This window comes from Crocodylus porosus, unplaced genomic scaffold, assembly GCF_001723895.1.
Source record: "Crocodylus porosus isolate Cpor-Errol unplaced genomic scaffold, CroPor_comp1, whole genome shotgun sequence".
Classification (NCBI taxonomy): domain Eukaryota; kingdom Metazoa; phylum Chordata; order Crocodylia; family Crocodylidae; genus Crocodylus; species Crocodylus porosus.
In genome coordinates this window covers 16937044-16954988 of record NW_017728886.1, presented here as the reverse complement: position 1 = coordinate 16954988, position 17945 = coordinate 16937044, and the positions used below count along the sequence as shown (strand labels likewise).

The window sequence follows — 17945 nt, the reverse complement described above, 5'->3', positions numbered from 1 at the left end:
CACCCCTGGACAAGCTGTGGCTCTGTCCCATGCTGTTGGCCAGCACCTGCCCCAATCCAACTCTCTCTGGGGGCCTTGAGCTGCCTGGCTACCCCACATCCCTTCCCTCCCCTTCCACCACAACAGACTTACCAGCTGCATGCAGCTCTTCAAGCTGCCAGGCTGTGCTCCTCACCGTCTACGTGCTGAGCTGGAGCTGCACGTATGCACGGGCATTTATCAGCCAAATTATTGGCCGCATCAGGCTGATTTTCGATACAGTCCATTTTCTTTACATTGGTGCTGATCCAATATTGGACCGATGTATCAGTGCACGTTTAGTCTGTACCCTGTTTGAAGCCAGGAAGTATCCATTTTAAGTTAATCTAAAAGTTTTACTGTTTTAAAGGACTGAAGGTTTGAAAGTTTTGGTAGCTGGGATAGGTATGACAAATGAGCAGGAGACTTCACTGAAATGATTCTTTGGTAATATGCTACTGAGAAGTCTAGTCAGGAGTTAGACTATATTTTTGTTTGTCAAAGTTTTTAAAGAACTTCAGTGTGTTTGTATCAACCTTCCTGCCCCCACAGTGCTATTCAAAGCCAGAATTCTTATCCAAAGCATTATGGATAAATACAAACTGAGCTACCCTGCTCTTGCTATTAGAGGTGGTATTTTCAACAGCTGAGTTGGCAACACAGAGAAAAGTTTGCATTTCCACTATTTTGTGCCTTTAAGTAAACTGTTGCTGTTTGGGATGCTGCCTAGCTAATAAGGGAGTATTTGGTGGAAGAAAATTATACTAAACTGTCTTTTTTTAGATTTCCATTAAAAAGAAAATACAGGAGCTAACCAATTAGGGAGAATATATTACGAAAAAAATCAAGAACAAATTCTGAAGGCTGAAGTTCAGCACAAGTCGAAAGTATCACTTGGGACTAAGCAATCAAATGTGAACATACAGACTGGAGAACAACTAGCTAAGTTGCAGAAGCAACCTGGAGAATAAAGTGGACCATAAGCTGAATATGACCATAACCCTTTACCATGCTTTTTATTAGCACGCTGCCAAAGGATCATTTGGCTTCCAAATACCTGAAGGATGAAAGGTGGGAGGTACTTAACCTTTGGGCTACAATGCCATGCCATCTGGCCTCATAGGTTCAGAAATTTGCTGGCAGGGAAGCAGTGGCACCGTTCCGTGACTTCCAGATTTGCAGGCCTGTGGGGTGTCCTGAGTTGTGTGTGCTGGATTGCATGCAGGCACCACTGGGCCCCCAGGGCCAATCCTGACATACAGGGCTCAGTCTAGTCTGCAGACTGGCTCTGTGCTATTCATCTGACTTACAGGTCCAACAGCTTGAGCACCACTGTGATAGACTATCCTATCAGAGGACAGGACAAGGAATAACAACAGTCTTAAGTTACAAAGGATATTTAGGTTGGATTTTAGGGAAAAGTTTTAAATGTGAAGGTGGTTAAGTAGCACATTGAACTATCTAAAGAGGTTGGGGACTCACCATCCTTAGTAGTTTTTAAGAGCAGGTTGAAGGAAGACTTGTCTGAAGTGGTTTAGATCAGGATGATTCTCCCTTGAGTAGGAAGTTGGGCTAGATAACCTCCTGAAGTCGCAAATTTTTTCTATGCATTGATGATGATGCTTTAACTTTGGCTGCAATTTTTTTTTAGCCACTACATTTGTTTTCATGCAACATGTACCTCTTCTTTAATTAGTCGCTAGAAATTGGGGGTGTATATCTTAAATGAGGGGAACAGAGGGCCTAATCCTGTAGGAGCTGAACTGCAGGGTTCTTCCTCAGGCTAAGTGGGCAGTCAAAATTGGACTGTCAGCTCACTTGGCTGGCACTACTGGGTGCCCACCCAGCTCGAGAAGGAAGGCCAAGCAATTCAGCTCAATCAGTGGAGTCAGCTGAGAGGCTGATCTTGCTGGAGCTGAACTGCTTGGCCTTGCTTTTCAAGCCAGGTTGGCACTGTCCTACCGCTCAGGAGTTAATAGAGCAACCATGGGTAATTTTGCTCCACAACTCCCCTCACCCCCGGCTGTAGCTGCTTATGTTTTCTCTGTGAAAATATTGTACTCGCTGGTATTTTCAAGGAAAGTTCTTTCATGTCTTATTTTGGGGCATGCAGTATGTGGAAAAATGGTAATTGTTTTTCCCTAGGTTCATGAATTAAGCACTGTAGGAAGAGCAGTCCACCATGATGAAACGTGAAACATTTCTGCAAGCTGTATCCAAAAATACTATTGAAGATTTCTTGCGTTTTACCAAGCTTCATGTAAGTAATCCGTGTTGTGTATGCATAATAATTGTGTAGTATAATAATCTTCTGGCATTTATTTTTTTTTAATCTTTTGGTAACTGTTACCACGTTTAAAGCGATAATGGTAGAAAATATTGCTGTAAACTGGTGTAGCAAATTTAGAGGCATGGCAAACTTACTGCCTTTTTGTTATCACTGTCTAAAATCAGTAGAGACAACTGGAGAGAGTGCAGAGGACAGTAACAAGGACAATGAAAGGCTTAGAACAGGGGTTGGCAATGTACAGTGTCCAGCCCAGATCTGGCCTGTGGAACTGACCTGTGGAGCTGGAGGTTTTTTTGTGGTTTATTCTCTGGTTGTTCTTGTGCTGGACAAAGAGGAGCTGTGCTGGGGACAGGCAGTTTCTAGTGGCATCTGCACTGCTGCCTTTTTTCCACACGCTCAATCTGACTCATGCAGCCACAGGAACTGGCCTGTGGAGCTGAAGGACTTGAATTCTGCCATGCCCGTGCTGAGCTTAGTCAGCAAGGAGCTGAACATGGGACAGGGTGCTGGAAGCTGCACCTGTGTTTTTGCTGCTTTTCCCTGCCTCCCACAAATTTTTTCTCCTAACCTACAGCTAAAGGGGAACTGAGTAGGGGCTGGAAGCTGCACCCATGCTACAGCTGGGGAGTAGGGTGCAGGGACAAGTGGTAGTGGCATATATGCAGCTCCCAGTTGCCTTGCCCTGGCCCCAGTCTAGTTTCTTCCTGGCTGGAAGCTGTACTTGTGCACCAGCTGGGGAGTAGGGAGAGACTGGGAGAAGCAGCCAGTGTTTGGGCCCAGTGTGGGTGCAGGCAACCTGCCCCACCTGCTGGTGACACACTTCTGAAGCCATGCAGCCTACGCTGGACTGGGGCCAGGTTGTTTAAAAGCTGATCTGGGGGCACACTGTTTTTTGTTCTATGTTAAAAGAGAAGCATTTATTCCATTGCAATAACATCCCTTCATGTGTAACAATGCACTTCCACAGAATAAAGAAATAATTTTGTGCTATGTCATCTTTTAATCACTTTTCAGCAAGATGTATTTGATTCATTTGATTTGAATGAAGTGCTTCAAGAGTTACCAAGAAAGCAAAAGGAAATATTATGGGAGAGGCTGAAGCATCTATTAACGCAAGTTTTGGTAGAGAATCCGGTGGAAGAATGGCAGAGGCTTGATGATGAAAGTGATGATGATATGGAAGTAGAAGGAACTCTGCAAATGGTAAGTAAATAAAAAAGTAATATCCCCCCCAACTAAATACCAAGGTAACAAGTATTTTGTTTTCTTTTACTAATTGATTCATCCATTTAGAGATTGTAGAAACAGAGTTTGAAAACTTCAAAAAAACAGGCTATAGTTTTCGGGGTTACTATATTTAATCTTTTTTTCTCATTCTAGAGTTAAATATTTTAGTAATGGATCAATTATTATTGCAATAAATGTAACAAAGGAATATTTTCTTCTTGTAGAATAAAGTGTTTAAAATCTAACTATGACAAGTTAAGTTTTATTGTGCACGGTTTGAATTATGTTGACTGAATGAGTATTCCTTCTGGAGAGGTTCTTTAGCTAATGTCTAAAAAGTGCTACATAATTTCCTAAATATAATAAAGAAATTAAGGATTCTTAAAACTATTAAAGGATATTAAGTTAAATTATTAATTTTTAAATATCCCTACCTGTTTTGTTGATGCATTAGTTTATTAAAGATGCAACAAAATAAAAAAGAAATCCATTATATTTAGGTTGGACAAGGAAACCAATAGATTAATCTTTCAGGTATACGTACTATCTGAGAAAGGTACTAGCTATTGCAGAATTTCTTTAGATCTTTCCCTGAAGAACCACTACAATGGGGTGAAAAGTACCCAGTAAGGCAAATCTTACCCACTGGTTGACATATGCAAATGGTAGAAGAACCACAGCACTAGGACAGCATTACTTAGCACTTTGCATCTTAGGATCCTAAGGTGCTTAAATTGTAAGTGAATTGACCCATACAGCAATCCTGCAAGGTAGATGCCCTTTGTTGCAAAGTTTAAATTACAGACCAGGTCACTGTGGGGCAGAAGTGGTACAATGTTTAAATCTGGATTAATTCTGTATAAATTGGAATTAAATAAACCTTTCTTTTGGATTTAAATGAAGCAAAATCACTTTTTGGCTCATTGATGAAGCAAAGAAAGTGAATGTGTATACAAAAACTAACGTTAGAGCCACACAAACTTTCTATTACTAATGTGTATTTCCTTATGTTGTTTGTTACAACATTCTCAGTCTTTCCAGTTATTATGAAAATACCTATTTTGCAGGTTGTTTAAGATGTGTTGTTTGTTAACTTTCAGAAACAAATCATAGCTGTGATCCAGGGAGTGACCACTGTAGTTGCTTCTTCAGTACCTGTTGTAGATGAGAATATAAACTACAAAGCTCTTTTAGAATGTGCTCTCATATTAAATGGTAGGTAATTTTCATAATTTTAAGCTATCCAGCCAACATGTTTGGCATCTATATTTTGCTTATGGGGTAAACAGAAAATTATTCAAATAAAATGGTGAATGTGGATACCAACAACAAGACTTATTTAGTTTGCCAGTCTACCGCAGTGGTTCTGAACCCTTTTAGACTCAAAGGAGTTATTGAAAAGTGCCAGCTCTAAGTTTTCACTTGTTTTTTGACTATAGAAAGAAATAGTAATTCTTCTTTTGTGAAGAACTCCGGTTAGAATGTTTTTAACACTATGGCTTCCTAGTTGAAATTTCTGGCTGAATCATATTTGTACACTTAATAGTGCTAACATTGCATGGCACCCTGGAGCATCTCAGGGCACCCCAGGGCACAGTAACATCCTGGCTGAGAATCGCTGATCTCTGTGACTGATGGGTGGTATGGAGTTGCACATCTTATCCTGGGATGCTTTAGAGGCTCTAAACTTGATGGGTTTTTTCTTTCTTTTTCCCCCCTAATTGGAAAAGATTGTATTGTGTGTTACAGTGTTCTGTTTCTGTTTCTCATTGGTAGGCTGACCTATTCCCAAAGGATAAATAAACTCTCGTTTTAAATGGGCCCTTCCAGTATAGGATAGTTTTCAAGGGAGAATGTTTTTAATCTCTTTTTTACAAATGGTGATGAAACGGACAGTGAAATTCAAGGTCTCTTCTACGTCACTGGGATGTACAAATAAATTTTTAAGTCATGCCCTGAATATGTCACTTTCACTGATGAGACAAGCGTGTGTGGTTGGTAATAACCAGAGTTGCACACCAGGTGGCGCTTATCTATGGTCCAGTCACTACACAAAAGACAACACTACAGCTCTTAAATCGGAGCATTTCATACCTATTCTTCTGTGGATTTATGTGAGTTTATGTAAACTCTATGCTTGGTCTTGATTTAATATTTAGCATAAGTAGTGAAAAAAGGCTGTGCTTGGAAGTCTTTTCCTGTGTTCTCTTCTCCCCCTTTGCCCACTGGTACTGCGCTTGTGCTTCATCCACCCAGATCCTTTTATGTATTTTTTACAAAGAAAATATGAACCTATACTGAATAGGATAAGCTACACTCAGAGTTTGTTAGGACCTTAAATTCCCAAGTACTGAGCAAATGCCTGACAAGCCTGTCTTATGATTATAAAAAATATAGTTTTGGCTGTTTTATATCTTTACATACACTTCCTTAACCAGGCAAATTGCTTTGTTAATAAATGTCTCCTAGCTGATTGATCTTGGAACATCATTTGGTATTGTCATATTAAGCAGAGTTGTTACTTTGTTAAGCAGTTTATGACAATGTCAGCAGTGACGGTAAAGAGATTTTTGCCTTAATATGTTTAGAATATAGCTGTTGAAGGAGCTTTTGATAATAAGAGGAGTGATATTTACATATAAGTGATTTAATAGAATAAGTAATCCTGTGATATGTCTGGAACAAACTAGAAGACTATGCTGATAAACAGAGCAAGTTCTCCTGTGAGAATGTTGCATCTTGTATGTCACTTTGTAATGTTAAGTTGCTGCCAAAGCATAATGACTTTCCGTTTTCTGTTTTTGCATACTCGGACGAGGTTTACCAAGGCAAATAGGGAAGCAGATGTTAAGGTTACACCTGGATAGATAGGTGTATGGAGTGAAGGTTTTAGTATATGGCTAAAAAAAAGAACTTGGGCTTACTGCTGCTCTAGGGATCTATGTCCTTAGCTTTTTGGTAACTCACAGTCTTCTTTCATTCTAGCCATTCGTATGTGAGAGGTGATAATGTAAGGAGTAGGAGTGTTTCTACTAAATTTGAGATGTTTCTACCCAATGCTTCCCTTTGATATGAAGGTGCTATATGCTCAAACTCTTCCTGTGTGGTCCATGTGGTAGCACCACAGTTTTTACTCCATCAAAATCAGAGAAATGTTCTGCCTAAAAATGAGTAATAGTATGGCCAATATAGTCTTTTGCCAAGTGGAACTTAGATTGGTCAGTTTTACTTTGAAGTCTTCTGTTTGGGAGCATAAACATCAGGGTAAAATTCAGAAGGTAAAGTTTACATTTTCTTGCTTTTCTTATATATAGAACTGATATTGACTTGCTTATGAACAGATGACCTGCTTCATTCCCCCAAAAACAAAAGTAAAATGTTCTTTTTCACCAGACTTTTGCGAAAAATGTGTCTTTAATTCTAATATAATAAAAGCTGTGCTATTTCCGGTTGTGTCTGGCTGTCTATAATGCTCTGAGCCAACTGTGCATGCACTGCCTGGAGCCTATTGACAGACAGACACACAAGAGAGGTGAGGCAGAGGCGGTGGGGGCCAGGGCATGATCCGCTGCACAGGGTAGATGAGGGGAGAGGAGGGGGCGTGGCTTGCAGCCCTGTCAGGGGCATTGCAGGAAGGGGGTGAGGGCACAGTAGCCTGCCATCACTAGAAGGGCTGGCGGGGGCTGGGGCTGCAGCTGTGCTGGGCTGATCCTGGGGGGGAGCACTACTCCAGGGGTGCAGACAGACAGCTTCCCCCACTGTGTGCACTGCAGGGGAGCTGGGGGTGGGGAAGTCCATGCTGCCTCGTGGGCTCCTTGGTAGTGTGCCCCTTTATGAGCTGCCAGGCTTTGATGGCCCCATAACTCAACCCGACCAAATCCCCGGTCATGGTGAATGAAGCCCCATCCGGGCCATGAGACACTTTGAGCCCAGTGGCTTCTCCAGAGGTGGTACCAGGGAGCCCAGGGAGGCATGTGGCCCCTGCTCTATGCATGCGGCAGGGGCAGCTGCAACCTCGGCTCTACCTCTGCTCCCTGCCTTGGTGTCCATGCTCTGGCAGCAACATGACACCACATGAGTCCTGCTGCAGGCTGGGCCGGGCAGTGAGGCACGTGTGTGGTGTGGGGCTGGGTGGGTGGGTGCCTGGGGGTATGTGTGTGTGGCATGTGGCTGGGTGTGTGCAGTGAGCAGTGGGTGGGTGGGTGTGTGGCATGTGGCTGGGTGTGTGGGTGTGGTGTGCTGCTGGGTATGGGTGTGGCCTATGTTTGGGTGGGTGTGACATGTGGCTGGGTGGGTATGTGTGGGTGTGTCAGGTGTGAGGGGGGCACACGAGGCTGGACACAGAGAGGGGGTTGCATGCAGCTGGATGCGGGGTGATGACAGCAAAGGGTGGTGGGTGGTGGTGCTCCATCCCTGCCGCCCACCTGTCATTCTTGACAGGCACTTTGCTAGTTTGGAATACATCTACTATCTGAATATGTATGTATTCCTCAATTGCATGTTTGCCTACTGATGACTTCTGACTTTTTTTTTTATGTGTAAGTTATATGGAAGTTAATACAGTTCCAAGTATTTATAAGATTTTTTTTCTCTTTTGCCTCTCTAATTGGGATTGGGACTTTTTAAAATGTAGGGTTTTCATGATATATGCTGTAAACTAACCCAAAGATGTGACTTTTATTGAGAAATATGTCCAAAGCTATTAATGTTAGCATATGAAAATGTATATAATACTAATGATTCCTGGGTTAAGGTGGGTAAATATGCTTCTCTTTCTGCTGTTGCTGTCAGTTAAAAGGCATAAACTTACAAACATTTCAATATTACTGGACCAGTAGCTCTGACAAATAGCTTGGACTTAATAGAGCCTTTTAGGTAAACTTAAATAACTTTTGTGATTAGTATTGTGGGTACCATTGTGTGAAGACTAGAATTTTAAGTTGAGCATCATGAGACAGATTGAAGTTGCTAACAGACTGCTGTCACATGAATTTAATTATACTTGCAGTAAATAATTGCCTTGTACTTGTTATAGGTATTTTTTATGCATTACCTGAATCTGAAAGAATCCTACAGGGTGCCATCCAGCACTTATGTGAAATATGGTGGAAAAAAGGACTTGAAGAAAAAGAACAACTAGGGAAAACTGCATTTATTATACTGCTAAGAAAAAGTCTGAAGAGCAAAATTGCCACAGTAGGTTTAAAGCTATATGGGTAACTTTTTAATTATTACTGAATATCCAGAGAGAATTTATATCTCTTCAAAATATTCTTCCTTTTGAACTAATTAGGCTGCTCAATTATAGAGACTTTCAACTATAGCTTAATCTAATATGCGTTTAATGCCTGTTGGGTCTAATCTGTACATAAGAGACACTCATGTAATAAGTGTTGTAAATTGTTAAACCATGTGAAATGAATTTCAGACTCCAGATTTGTTCTTAAATTGTCATCACTTGATAAGTTAATGATTTTGTTTTCAATCTTTCCTTCTACTTTTCCGAAACCAAAATAGTTAGTGGTCAAGGTTTTTAGTAGAAGCAGATGATTTCAGGTGATTCTGTTTTGAGCTGTGGTATCCGAGACAACTTATAGGAAGGGCTGGTTTTCAGAGGCTATTTTATTAGTGGTCTTTGAAAATCAGTTATTTGTTTATTCCATTTTGTATACTCAAAGAGACTTTACTTTGTAACAAGCCTCTGTCTGCTAAATTTCTTTAACCCACTTCTCTGTTCTAGTTTTCAGCTGCTTGAAGGACAACAATTCGTACCTCCCACTTGCATTTCTTTTTTGTTAGTTCCCATATTTACTTGAATCCAAGATAAGGTTTTTTTCCTCCATTCAGCATGGAAGGATAAATCCCTCATCTTGGATCTGAGTGCAATGGGGAGGGAGGTCTGGTGGCTGCTGCGGCTCTGACTCCATCCCTGAGCCCAGCTTGGGTTCAGAGTCAGCCTCTGACCTCTTCCCTCTCCTCTTTTTCCCACCCATTTATTGTCAGGCACAGCTCCAGCTGTGGTGGGATTCCCTCCTGGGCATGGTAACTCTATCCCCTGCCTAACCAATCACTAGCATTGCTCCAGTCCTGGACACTGCTTTATGGCATTAGACATCCCAAATCTGTACTCTGCAGTTATGCTCATTATGTTAATCTGTTTCCATTTCCATTACATTCATTATCTTGAAGTTTTCTGATTGTGCTCTCTGCACGAGTACCATTGTCCTCATAATAAAGACTGCCTCTGGTCCTGAATTTGAAATGTGATTCAATTCTTACATAGCAAATCCTAAAAGTTTCATTAGATTTACTTCTTTACTACACAGCTGATTATTTTCTCTTTCAGGGAGCAGATGTAAGTCATCTATGGCATCTACATCAAGCATTACAATGTTTTGATTATGACCTGGAAGAAAGTAATGAAGTAAAAGATTTGTTGCTTCAGTGCTTTATGAGCGTTACCCATATAAAAAAAGAAGAGGTAAACAGGTGTTTTTCCCCATTTGACTTTTGCTTATATATTTTGAAATAATGTAATGTATCAGGTTAAACAATGAATCAGTATAGCAGCCCCTGCCCTGGCCCATGTGGGCCTGCTCTGGCTGGGTGTGTGAGGTTCCCCTGCCCATCCCAGCACCAGTGGAGTGCTTCCAGCTCCTTGAGGAGCTGTGGTGACTCAGTAGCTCCCCAGGGCTGCACCTCACAACAAACTGAGTGGGCAGGTGAGTCCTATTTGAGCCTGGGTCTGGGCATGGATGGAGTGGGCAGGGTGCGCCATGGGGCTGAGCTGCAGGGCCAGGGGAGCTGCGCCATGCCTGCTTACTTCTACCTTGCCCTGCCAGGCCCTGCAGCACCTGTAGCATTAGAAGGTGTTGCATCTGTCCCATCATAGCAGGGCTGGGCTCCAGCCTGTAGCTTTTTAAAGTCAGATTGGGAGGGTAAGGGGGCAGTACTGAGCCTTGCGGGGGGCGCCTGCCCTGCCCTGCTGTCCAGGAGGGGCTGCACCCACCAGTCTGGTTTAACACCGATTGCCAGCAGCTAAAGCAGCCCCGTCAGACAGGCAGCACAGCCCAGGAAGCCCCAGGTGGCAGAGGCCAGCAAGGGGATGCAGACACTGGCGCACAGCTTCCTGGGGCCAGCTGCATCAGCCAGCAAAGGAGTAGGAGGGAGCTGCCTGCCTCCCTGCCTTCTGCACTACTGCAGCTGGCCCTGGGAAGCTGCATGCCAGTGGCTGCAGCCCCTTACTGGCTGATGTTGCCTTAGGCTTCCTGGGCTGTGCTGCCTGCCACAGCCCAGGAAGCCTCAGGTGGCAGCAAGCAGCTGCAGCCACTGAGCTGTGGCTTCCTAGGGCCAGCTGCAGCAGCGCGGGGGGAGAGAGGAGGGGTGACTAATACCTAAAGCTAGGCTACACCGACCCTGGTGCAACGGCTTGTAGCCTCCCTGCCGCCTGCTGTGGGGTCTACATAGCCTGGTATGGCATCTGTTCATCAATGAGTGATGGTTCTAAGATGGCAACCCCCCCTCCCAAGAGGAGTATTTCTGGGGGGTAATGGGAGGGACTTCCAGTCCCAAGATGGTAACCAGGGGGTGGTCCAACTGTCAAGGGGTGGGGCTACCCATGCAGCCTTTGAAAGTTCACCCAGCCTTGTTAAGCAGTCCTCCATCCAAAATAATTGCCTGCCGCTGTGCTAAGGCCTCTCAAAGTTTTGGGTGAGTTCCAAAAGCCTTCCTATCCTGCTCACAGACATCTTTGAAGCACAGTTTTGGGTGCCCTACTCTTCTCTCTCCACTTGCAATTTGCCCATGTAGGATGTCCTTCAGGATGTGCTCATCTTCCTTCCTGCAAAGATGGCCAAACCAGTGTAGGCACTGCTGTTTGAGTAGTGTGGTGATGGTTGACAGGTTAACTTTGGCAATGACATCTGTGTTGGTGATTCTGTCTTGCTGCTTGATATCAAGGGTATACCGTATACAGTGTAGGTGGAAGCTGTTCATCTCTTTTCTTGATGTACATATGTTGACCATGTCTCACTGCTATGCATAAGGACACTGAGGATGCAGGCTTTGTACACAAGCATCTTGGTTCTGATTGTGAGTTTTTTATTGTTCCAGACTTGTTTGAAGACCTTACTAAAAGTGGTAGCAGCCTTTCCAATGAACACCTATAGCTCTTTGTCCAGTGATAGGTTGTCGCTTACTGTGTATCCAAGGTAGCAGAACTTGTTCACTGTCTTGAGAGGTGTGTTGTTAGGGCTGATAGATAGTGTATACCCTGTCTTAGGACCACACTCTTCTTGATGCTGATAGTCAGGGTAAACATCTTGCAAGCATGGGAGTGGCAATTAGTGAGTATTTGTAGTTGGCTGCCTTCATGGCAGTGGGTGAAGCATAGTTAGCAAAAAGAAACTCCCTAATAAGTATGTGCTTCACTTTTTTTGTCTTAGCCTTTAGAATAGATTGTAGAGTTTGCCATCTTATCTGGTGTGAAGGTATATGCTTTCCTTCAAGCCATCAAAAAGCAGATACGGCAAAGTGGGAGGTCCCCAACTAGCCACAGTGCTGGTCTCCCACTGCCTTTGGACTTGCCACTCACCTCTCACCTGCTATGCCTTGTTGTTAAATAATTAGCTGGTAATTACGTGGGAAGCTCCCCTCAACAGCCCTGATGTCTAAGGGCCGAAAGTACATGCTCCTACCGTCTCGTAATGTGTCCCATGCTTCACAGAGGTTTCTAACAGCTGTGCTTTGCTCCGGCCTGAGGCTGGGCCCAACTCAGCACAGTGTTAGGCCTCTTATGTTTTGCCCTATTACAGGCCACAGTTGTACTGCCTCCCTCTCACTGAGGCCTCTCTCACTCTACTAGCTCTCACCCGGTCTCTTTCAGAATGCCCTTTTTGGGCCTCACTCGTACTGCCCCTCCTTTCCCTGGGGCCACATTCATCCTGCCCTGTCCTGGGTGGGGGTCCTTGGACTTGATTCCCATCACTCCCCAGCCAGCAAGTGTGCAGCCTTTTGGACATCCTCCCGTTACACTCATCTGAGCGAGCGCTGGGCAGTTCACAGAGCACTGGACTGACTCAACCTCTGGTCTCTTGCCAGGTCACTCACCCAGCTGCTCTCAATCAAGGGGCTCCTGACTCGCCCCATTGTTTACCTGCATTTCCTCCACTGCCACCCCCTTCTCCCCTACAAATCGGCCTCAGGCACCCAAAGGCTTACCTGGGCCTAATTCAAGTCCCTATGCTAGCAGGGCCTCACCTTTAAGTCCCCTGCTCACAGGGACACAACTCATACCCCTTACTCACAGGGCCTTATCTCGTGCCCCCATGCTCACAGGGCCTCACAACTACCACTGTCTACTTGCCCCTCTCATGCAGGGCTTCAGATGCCCCTCTGCACCCCACTCTGCACCTCCACTGTGGCACATACTCCGCCCCCTAATCTGGGGCCTGGGGTCAACATCCTGCAGGCTCAGGTGCCACTTGTCGGTGTGTCTGGCCCACAACTGTCAGTCTTTGGGGTCTTGCACCCCACACAGGGTCAGGTGGCTGCAGCCATGCCTGGCCCCACTACCCACTCACTGGGGTCTTGCACCCACCAGGGGGTGCCTGGCTCTCTACTGCCTTCAGTGTTAAATAACCCACCCAAAGGTGGGGGCTGGGGTTAAGGCACCCATCCTCACCTGTCACTGGGGAGGTAACTGGCCTAGCATTTCCCAAGGGCTCCCATGCCACTAGGAGCCCCACCAAGCCACCCTTCCCTGGCAGGGTGCAGTTTCAAGTCATATCCAGGACTAGAAGTCTCCAAGCCATCTTCATAAGCTCCTGCCCTTACCTCCTAGTTGTTGGAGGAGCAGCAGCTCTACCAGGAGAAGTTTCTTCCATGGTGTCAGCCAGCAGACTGCTGCCTCCAGCTCTGCTGGCCTGGATCTAGAAAGGTCACTCATCAGAGATGGGGCATCACCTGCCACCAGCTCTTAAAATGGCAGACACCAGATGTTCTCTGCCACCCACCTTCCCCCTTAAAATGGTTGCTGGGGGAGGCTTTTCTCTGCTGCTCTGCAAGCAAGCTCCCACAGAGCTTCTAAAAGCCCCAGAGTGACGAGCCCTGCTGGTGCTCCGGCTCACACCTTCCCCCTTAAAAAAATGACCCTCGGGGTATCTCCCAGCTGCCTTCACTGCTGACTTTTCTCCAGCCTGCTGCCATCTGAGTCACATGGCAAGCATCCCAACTGTGCTCTGCCACAACGTAGTATAGCAGCATAGAATATACCAAAGAGTAAGGGCACCAGAACACAACCTTGCTTCACTCCACTCTTCATCTTAACCTGTCAGAGGTTGATCCATCAAACTGAACTGTAGTTAGCATGTTTTTGTGGAAGGAGCATATCATGCTGAGTTATGTTTCAGGGCATCCAATCCTTATCAGGACCCTGAACTAACCTGCTCTACTGACAGTCTCAAAGGCTTTTGTCAGATGGACAAATGCTGCATACAGTGGCTTATTTTGTTCTCTGCGTTTTTCTTGCAGTTGGTGTAAGGAGAATATCATGTCCACTGTTATCTCCCTGCAGTCATCAAGTTGTTGCAAGCATTTTAAGATGACTGGCAAAAGCCTTGCCTATGATGCTGAGTAAAGAACAACTATGTCCCTATAGTTGTTGCGGTCACAATTGTCTCCCTTGTTGTTGTAGAGAGAGTGATGATGTTAGTGTCATGCATGTCCTGGGGTACTTGATCTTCTTCCAGCAGCACACGAAGAGTTGAAGATGTGGTAGCAGGCTAGCTTTTCCACACTTAAGAACCTCAGCTGGAATACCATCTTCTGGTGCTTTTCTGCTTGCTAGAAAGTCTATGGCCTTGCTAAGTTGCTCAGCCCTGGGAGGGTTGGGAGAATGGGCTGGGGGAGGAGGCAGGGGGTGGGGCCTGGCAGGGGTCTCCTTCAGCCTTTCCTCTCCTGCCCTCTACTTACCAACACGGGGTCCAGGTCCAGGTCCAGCTTCCTGCTGCAGCCAGCAGGGACTGCCCGAATCACCAAAACTCTCCAAATATTTTCTGAATTGATTCAGAGAGCTTCAAATTGATTTGGACCTTTTAAATTGGTCCCCTGATTCGATTCAGATTCAGAGATTCGGCTGCCGAATTTGGCCAAAACTCCTCTGAATCAAATCAGCACCCGAAGCTTCGCACAGCCGTATTATCTAGTTGCCAGCAGCAATTTACTGGATCTCATCTTTATGAAGATTTTTAGTTGCTGCTGACCTGTTCCATAAACAAATTGCTATTCCATTTTTCTTCAGACTGACATTTCACTTGATTATGAACAGATCTGTATTATCAAAATGACTTCAGAAAATTATTGCTCTTTGTAAGCAGTAATTTTGAAGGAGCGCCTTAATGTGATTCTACACAAGACTTACTGTTTTTTATAAAGGATCCTTGGTACCAGGATAAATGTACAATGCAGAAAGAACTTAGCCTAAAGTTCTGTTTAGTGCCGAGCATAATGGGGTCTGCTTCTCTGACTAGGATGCCTGAGCATTATTTCAATACCCCTTAATATTACTAATAGTATTTCAAGTACAGTAGGAAATAAAAATGCTTAAAAGTATTCTCTTTTTGTCCAGAATAATCCCTGATGTAATCAAAATATTTTTAAAGAAACAACTTAATCCTTAAGGCCCATTTAAAATTGATAACTGAGAAACTTAATTGATGAAGTTTTTATATTATAACATCTATTTTCTCTTTTTACAGGGAAGAAGATTCCTTAGCTTTTTGTTCAGCTGGAATGTAAACTTCATTAAAATGATCCATGGGACTATTAAAAACCAATTGCAGTGTTTTCCAAAGTATGTATTGTAGTACCAACATTGCAATTATGGATGTTGATTGAACTTTTCTTTCTCTTTAAAAAATGAATTCCTGTTTTACAGATATAATGCAGAGGCGTATAAATCTACTGGCCCATATTCCTTCTACATGTGTTTTATAATATCTTGTACATCAGTACATATACACATAGCACCACTACATATATAGTACATATAGGCATGGTGTAAATTCTTATAAAATGTCTTTGAAAAGTATGTATTGGGCAGGTGCCCATTAGTTAATGTTCAAGGTCCCTGGCACTCGTTGCACTTAATATATGATTAACCAGTTGATTGCATCTTAAGTTGTTACCTGGTTACATGTTAATTAAAGCAATGATAGAATGAGGAATAAACCACAAAGTTATTACACAAAAAATGTGAAATAACTATGGCTCGTTCCTTTGACACTATTAATTGACTTGTGGCTGGGACTCCCAGACGCCCATGTCGCTGGAACCCTGTCACCGGCTCTTAAAATGGCAGACACCAGATGTGCTTTGCCACCCACCTTCTCCCTTAAAATGGGTCCTGGGGGAGGATCACAATTATTGCTAATTGATTGCTATTAATGGGTTAATTTGACCTCTTAGTGTGTTTTGAGGAAATTCCCTGGCATATCATTATAATAAATGGTTCAGTCAAAGTAGATTTCAAACTGAAAGCCTTTCACTAGCAATGGGATGTATCCAAAATATGCATGAGTCACTTAAAACATAATCACTCCATCAGGAGGTTTTGGGCATGTCCAGTATCCAAAATTGATTGACTTCCCTGTTATCAAAATTCCTGCTTTAGCTTTCTGAAATTCATGTAACACCTCTTGAAACACTGACAGATAAATGCTCTGAAATGTGATCTGTGTTTCTGGAACTGTATGGCAAATGATCCACTTTAGAATATCATTCAGTGTGGTGCTAGTGAGTATAGGTTGACAGGCATAATTCCAAAATAGTCATTTTGCTGTATTTTCTTTGGCAGTTTCTCCAGAACAGCAAAGTTGTCACTAAAGGTAGAATAAATGTCTGGCCAGTGTGTATTATACATTCAGTTTTCCCAGTATCTCCTGGAACAAGCACATGAATATAAACTAACTACTATTGGTGGTTTAAAACAGTATTTTAAAAAAAAATTGATTTTTTTTCTCCCATAACCTATTATTAATGAAAATCCATTATTGACCGTCTGTCTAGAACAGTGGTTCCCAAACTGTGGGTCATGACCCCAAATGGAACTGCAACATTAGTAGATGGGGTCGGCGCTCTGGGTTGAGAGTGAGGAGCCATGCTGAGGAAATGGGGTCATGCTTAGGAAAAGTTTGGGAAGCTCTGGTCTTAGAGTATCAGTACCACAAAGCTAGTAAGCCCTCCTATAAAATCATAACTATTGCCTAAGAAAGTTTTAATGGGAAAGTTGGACATCTAGGCAAGTTTCCTTTATGCAGTATCTAAAATAATGAGACCATTCAGCATTCTGAGATATTGAATGCAAGAGTCAGCATTACTAAACAGTATTTCTAATTTCCTAAGGTGTTCTAAAGACAATTGTTTTAAAGGTTGAGCCAAAATTAGAACAGTTCCACAGTTGAATGTAGCAGGATGCTGTGGTCCGAGAAACAAATTCACTTAAGTCCACAGGGAATGTCTGATAACCAGCCAATGCTCAAGTTTCAGAAATCCTCTGAGGACAGCCCTGGACAGTGCTGACTACAAAATAGAAAAGAAGTGAGGTTGCTTAGCAACAATGAAGACTTGGTAACCAAAAAATTAAAATTAGTTATTTTCATTGTAGGATGCATGATGATGGTAGAGTTGCATTCAAAAACAGCATATATATTTGTACTGACTATGCAAATAGTCCTATATGTTAAGTAAAAGATAATGTCTATGTATTTTAAGTCAGCAACTTTGTTACAATACCCAAAGATTTCCTAGCTGACCTTCAGTGATATTGTCTGTATAATGCTTGAATATTTACTCCTGGTGCTGTTTAGCATCCATGACTTAAACTTTTCCACCTGATCTAAATTTTTAAGTTAATTGAAATGTCTCTAAGTGCAAATCTCCATCCTAAATTGTAAGCAAAGTAGATATATGCCTTTGAAAAGAGCATAATGAGCATCCTCTTCCAGTTGCTAGAGACTTGGTAGGTATTGTCAAGAATACTGCTTTTTGGAGCTTTTTCTGATGACCTTATGGTGTTGGTATGAACTAGGATGTACAGCATATCAAATAAAACTCATACATGTAAAAAAGGGGGGGAAACTATTAATCACAAACACTGTTTGTGATAAACAACCTGGTGGCCTTCTATGATCAGGTCACCAAATCCTTAGATGCAGGGGTAGCAGTGGACATAGTCTTTCTGGACTTTCAGAAGGCCTTCAACACTGTCTCTCACCCCGTTCTCATTTAAAAACTTGGGGGACTGTGGTGTCGACACTTCCACAGTCAAATAGGTTGCCAACTGGCTGGAGGGCCGCGCACAGAGAATGGTAGTGGATGGGTCATTTTCGACCTGGGGGGAAGTGGGCAGTGG

The 17945-nt window shown here is 43.4% G+C and overlaps 1 protein-coding gene across 1 annotated transcript in view; it reads left to right on the top strand.

Moving 5' to 3' along the window:
* NCAPG2 (non-SMC condensin II complex subunit G2) overlaps positions 1-17945 on the top strand; it is a 74014-nt gene that overhangs the window by 6346 nt on the left and 49723 nt on the right. Inside the window, exons 2-7 of the mRNA XM_019530630.1 lie at positions 2164-2278; positions 3323-3511; positions 4636-4750; positions 8571-8731; positions 9882-10016; positions 15292-15386. Of these exons, the coding sequence (XP_019386175.1) occupies positions 2201-2278; positions 3323-3511; positions 4636-4750; positions 8571-8731; positions 9882-10016; positions 15292-15386 (773 nt within the window). The 5' untranslated portion in view covers positions 2164-2200. The remainder of the gene's footprint in view (positions 1-2163; positions 2279-3322; positions 3512-4635; positions 4751-8570; positions 8732-9881; positions 10017-15291; positions 15387-17945) is intronic.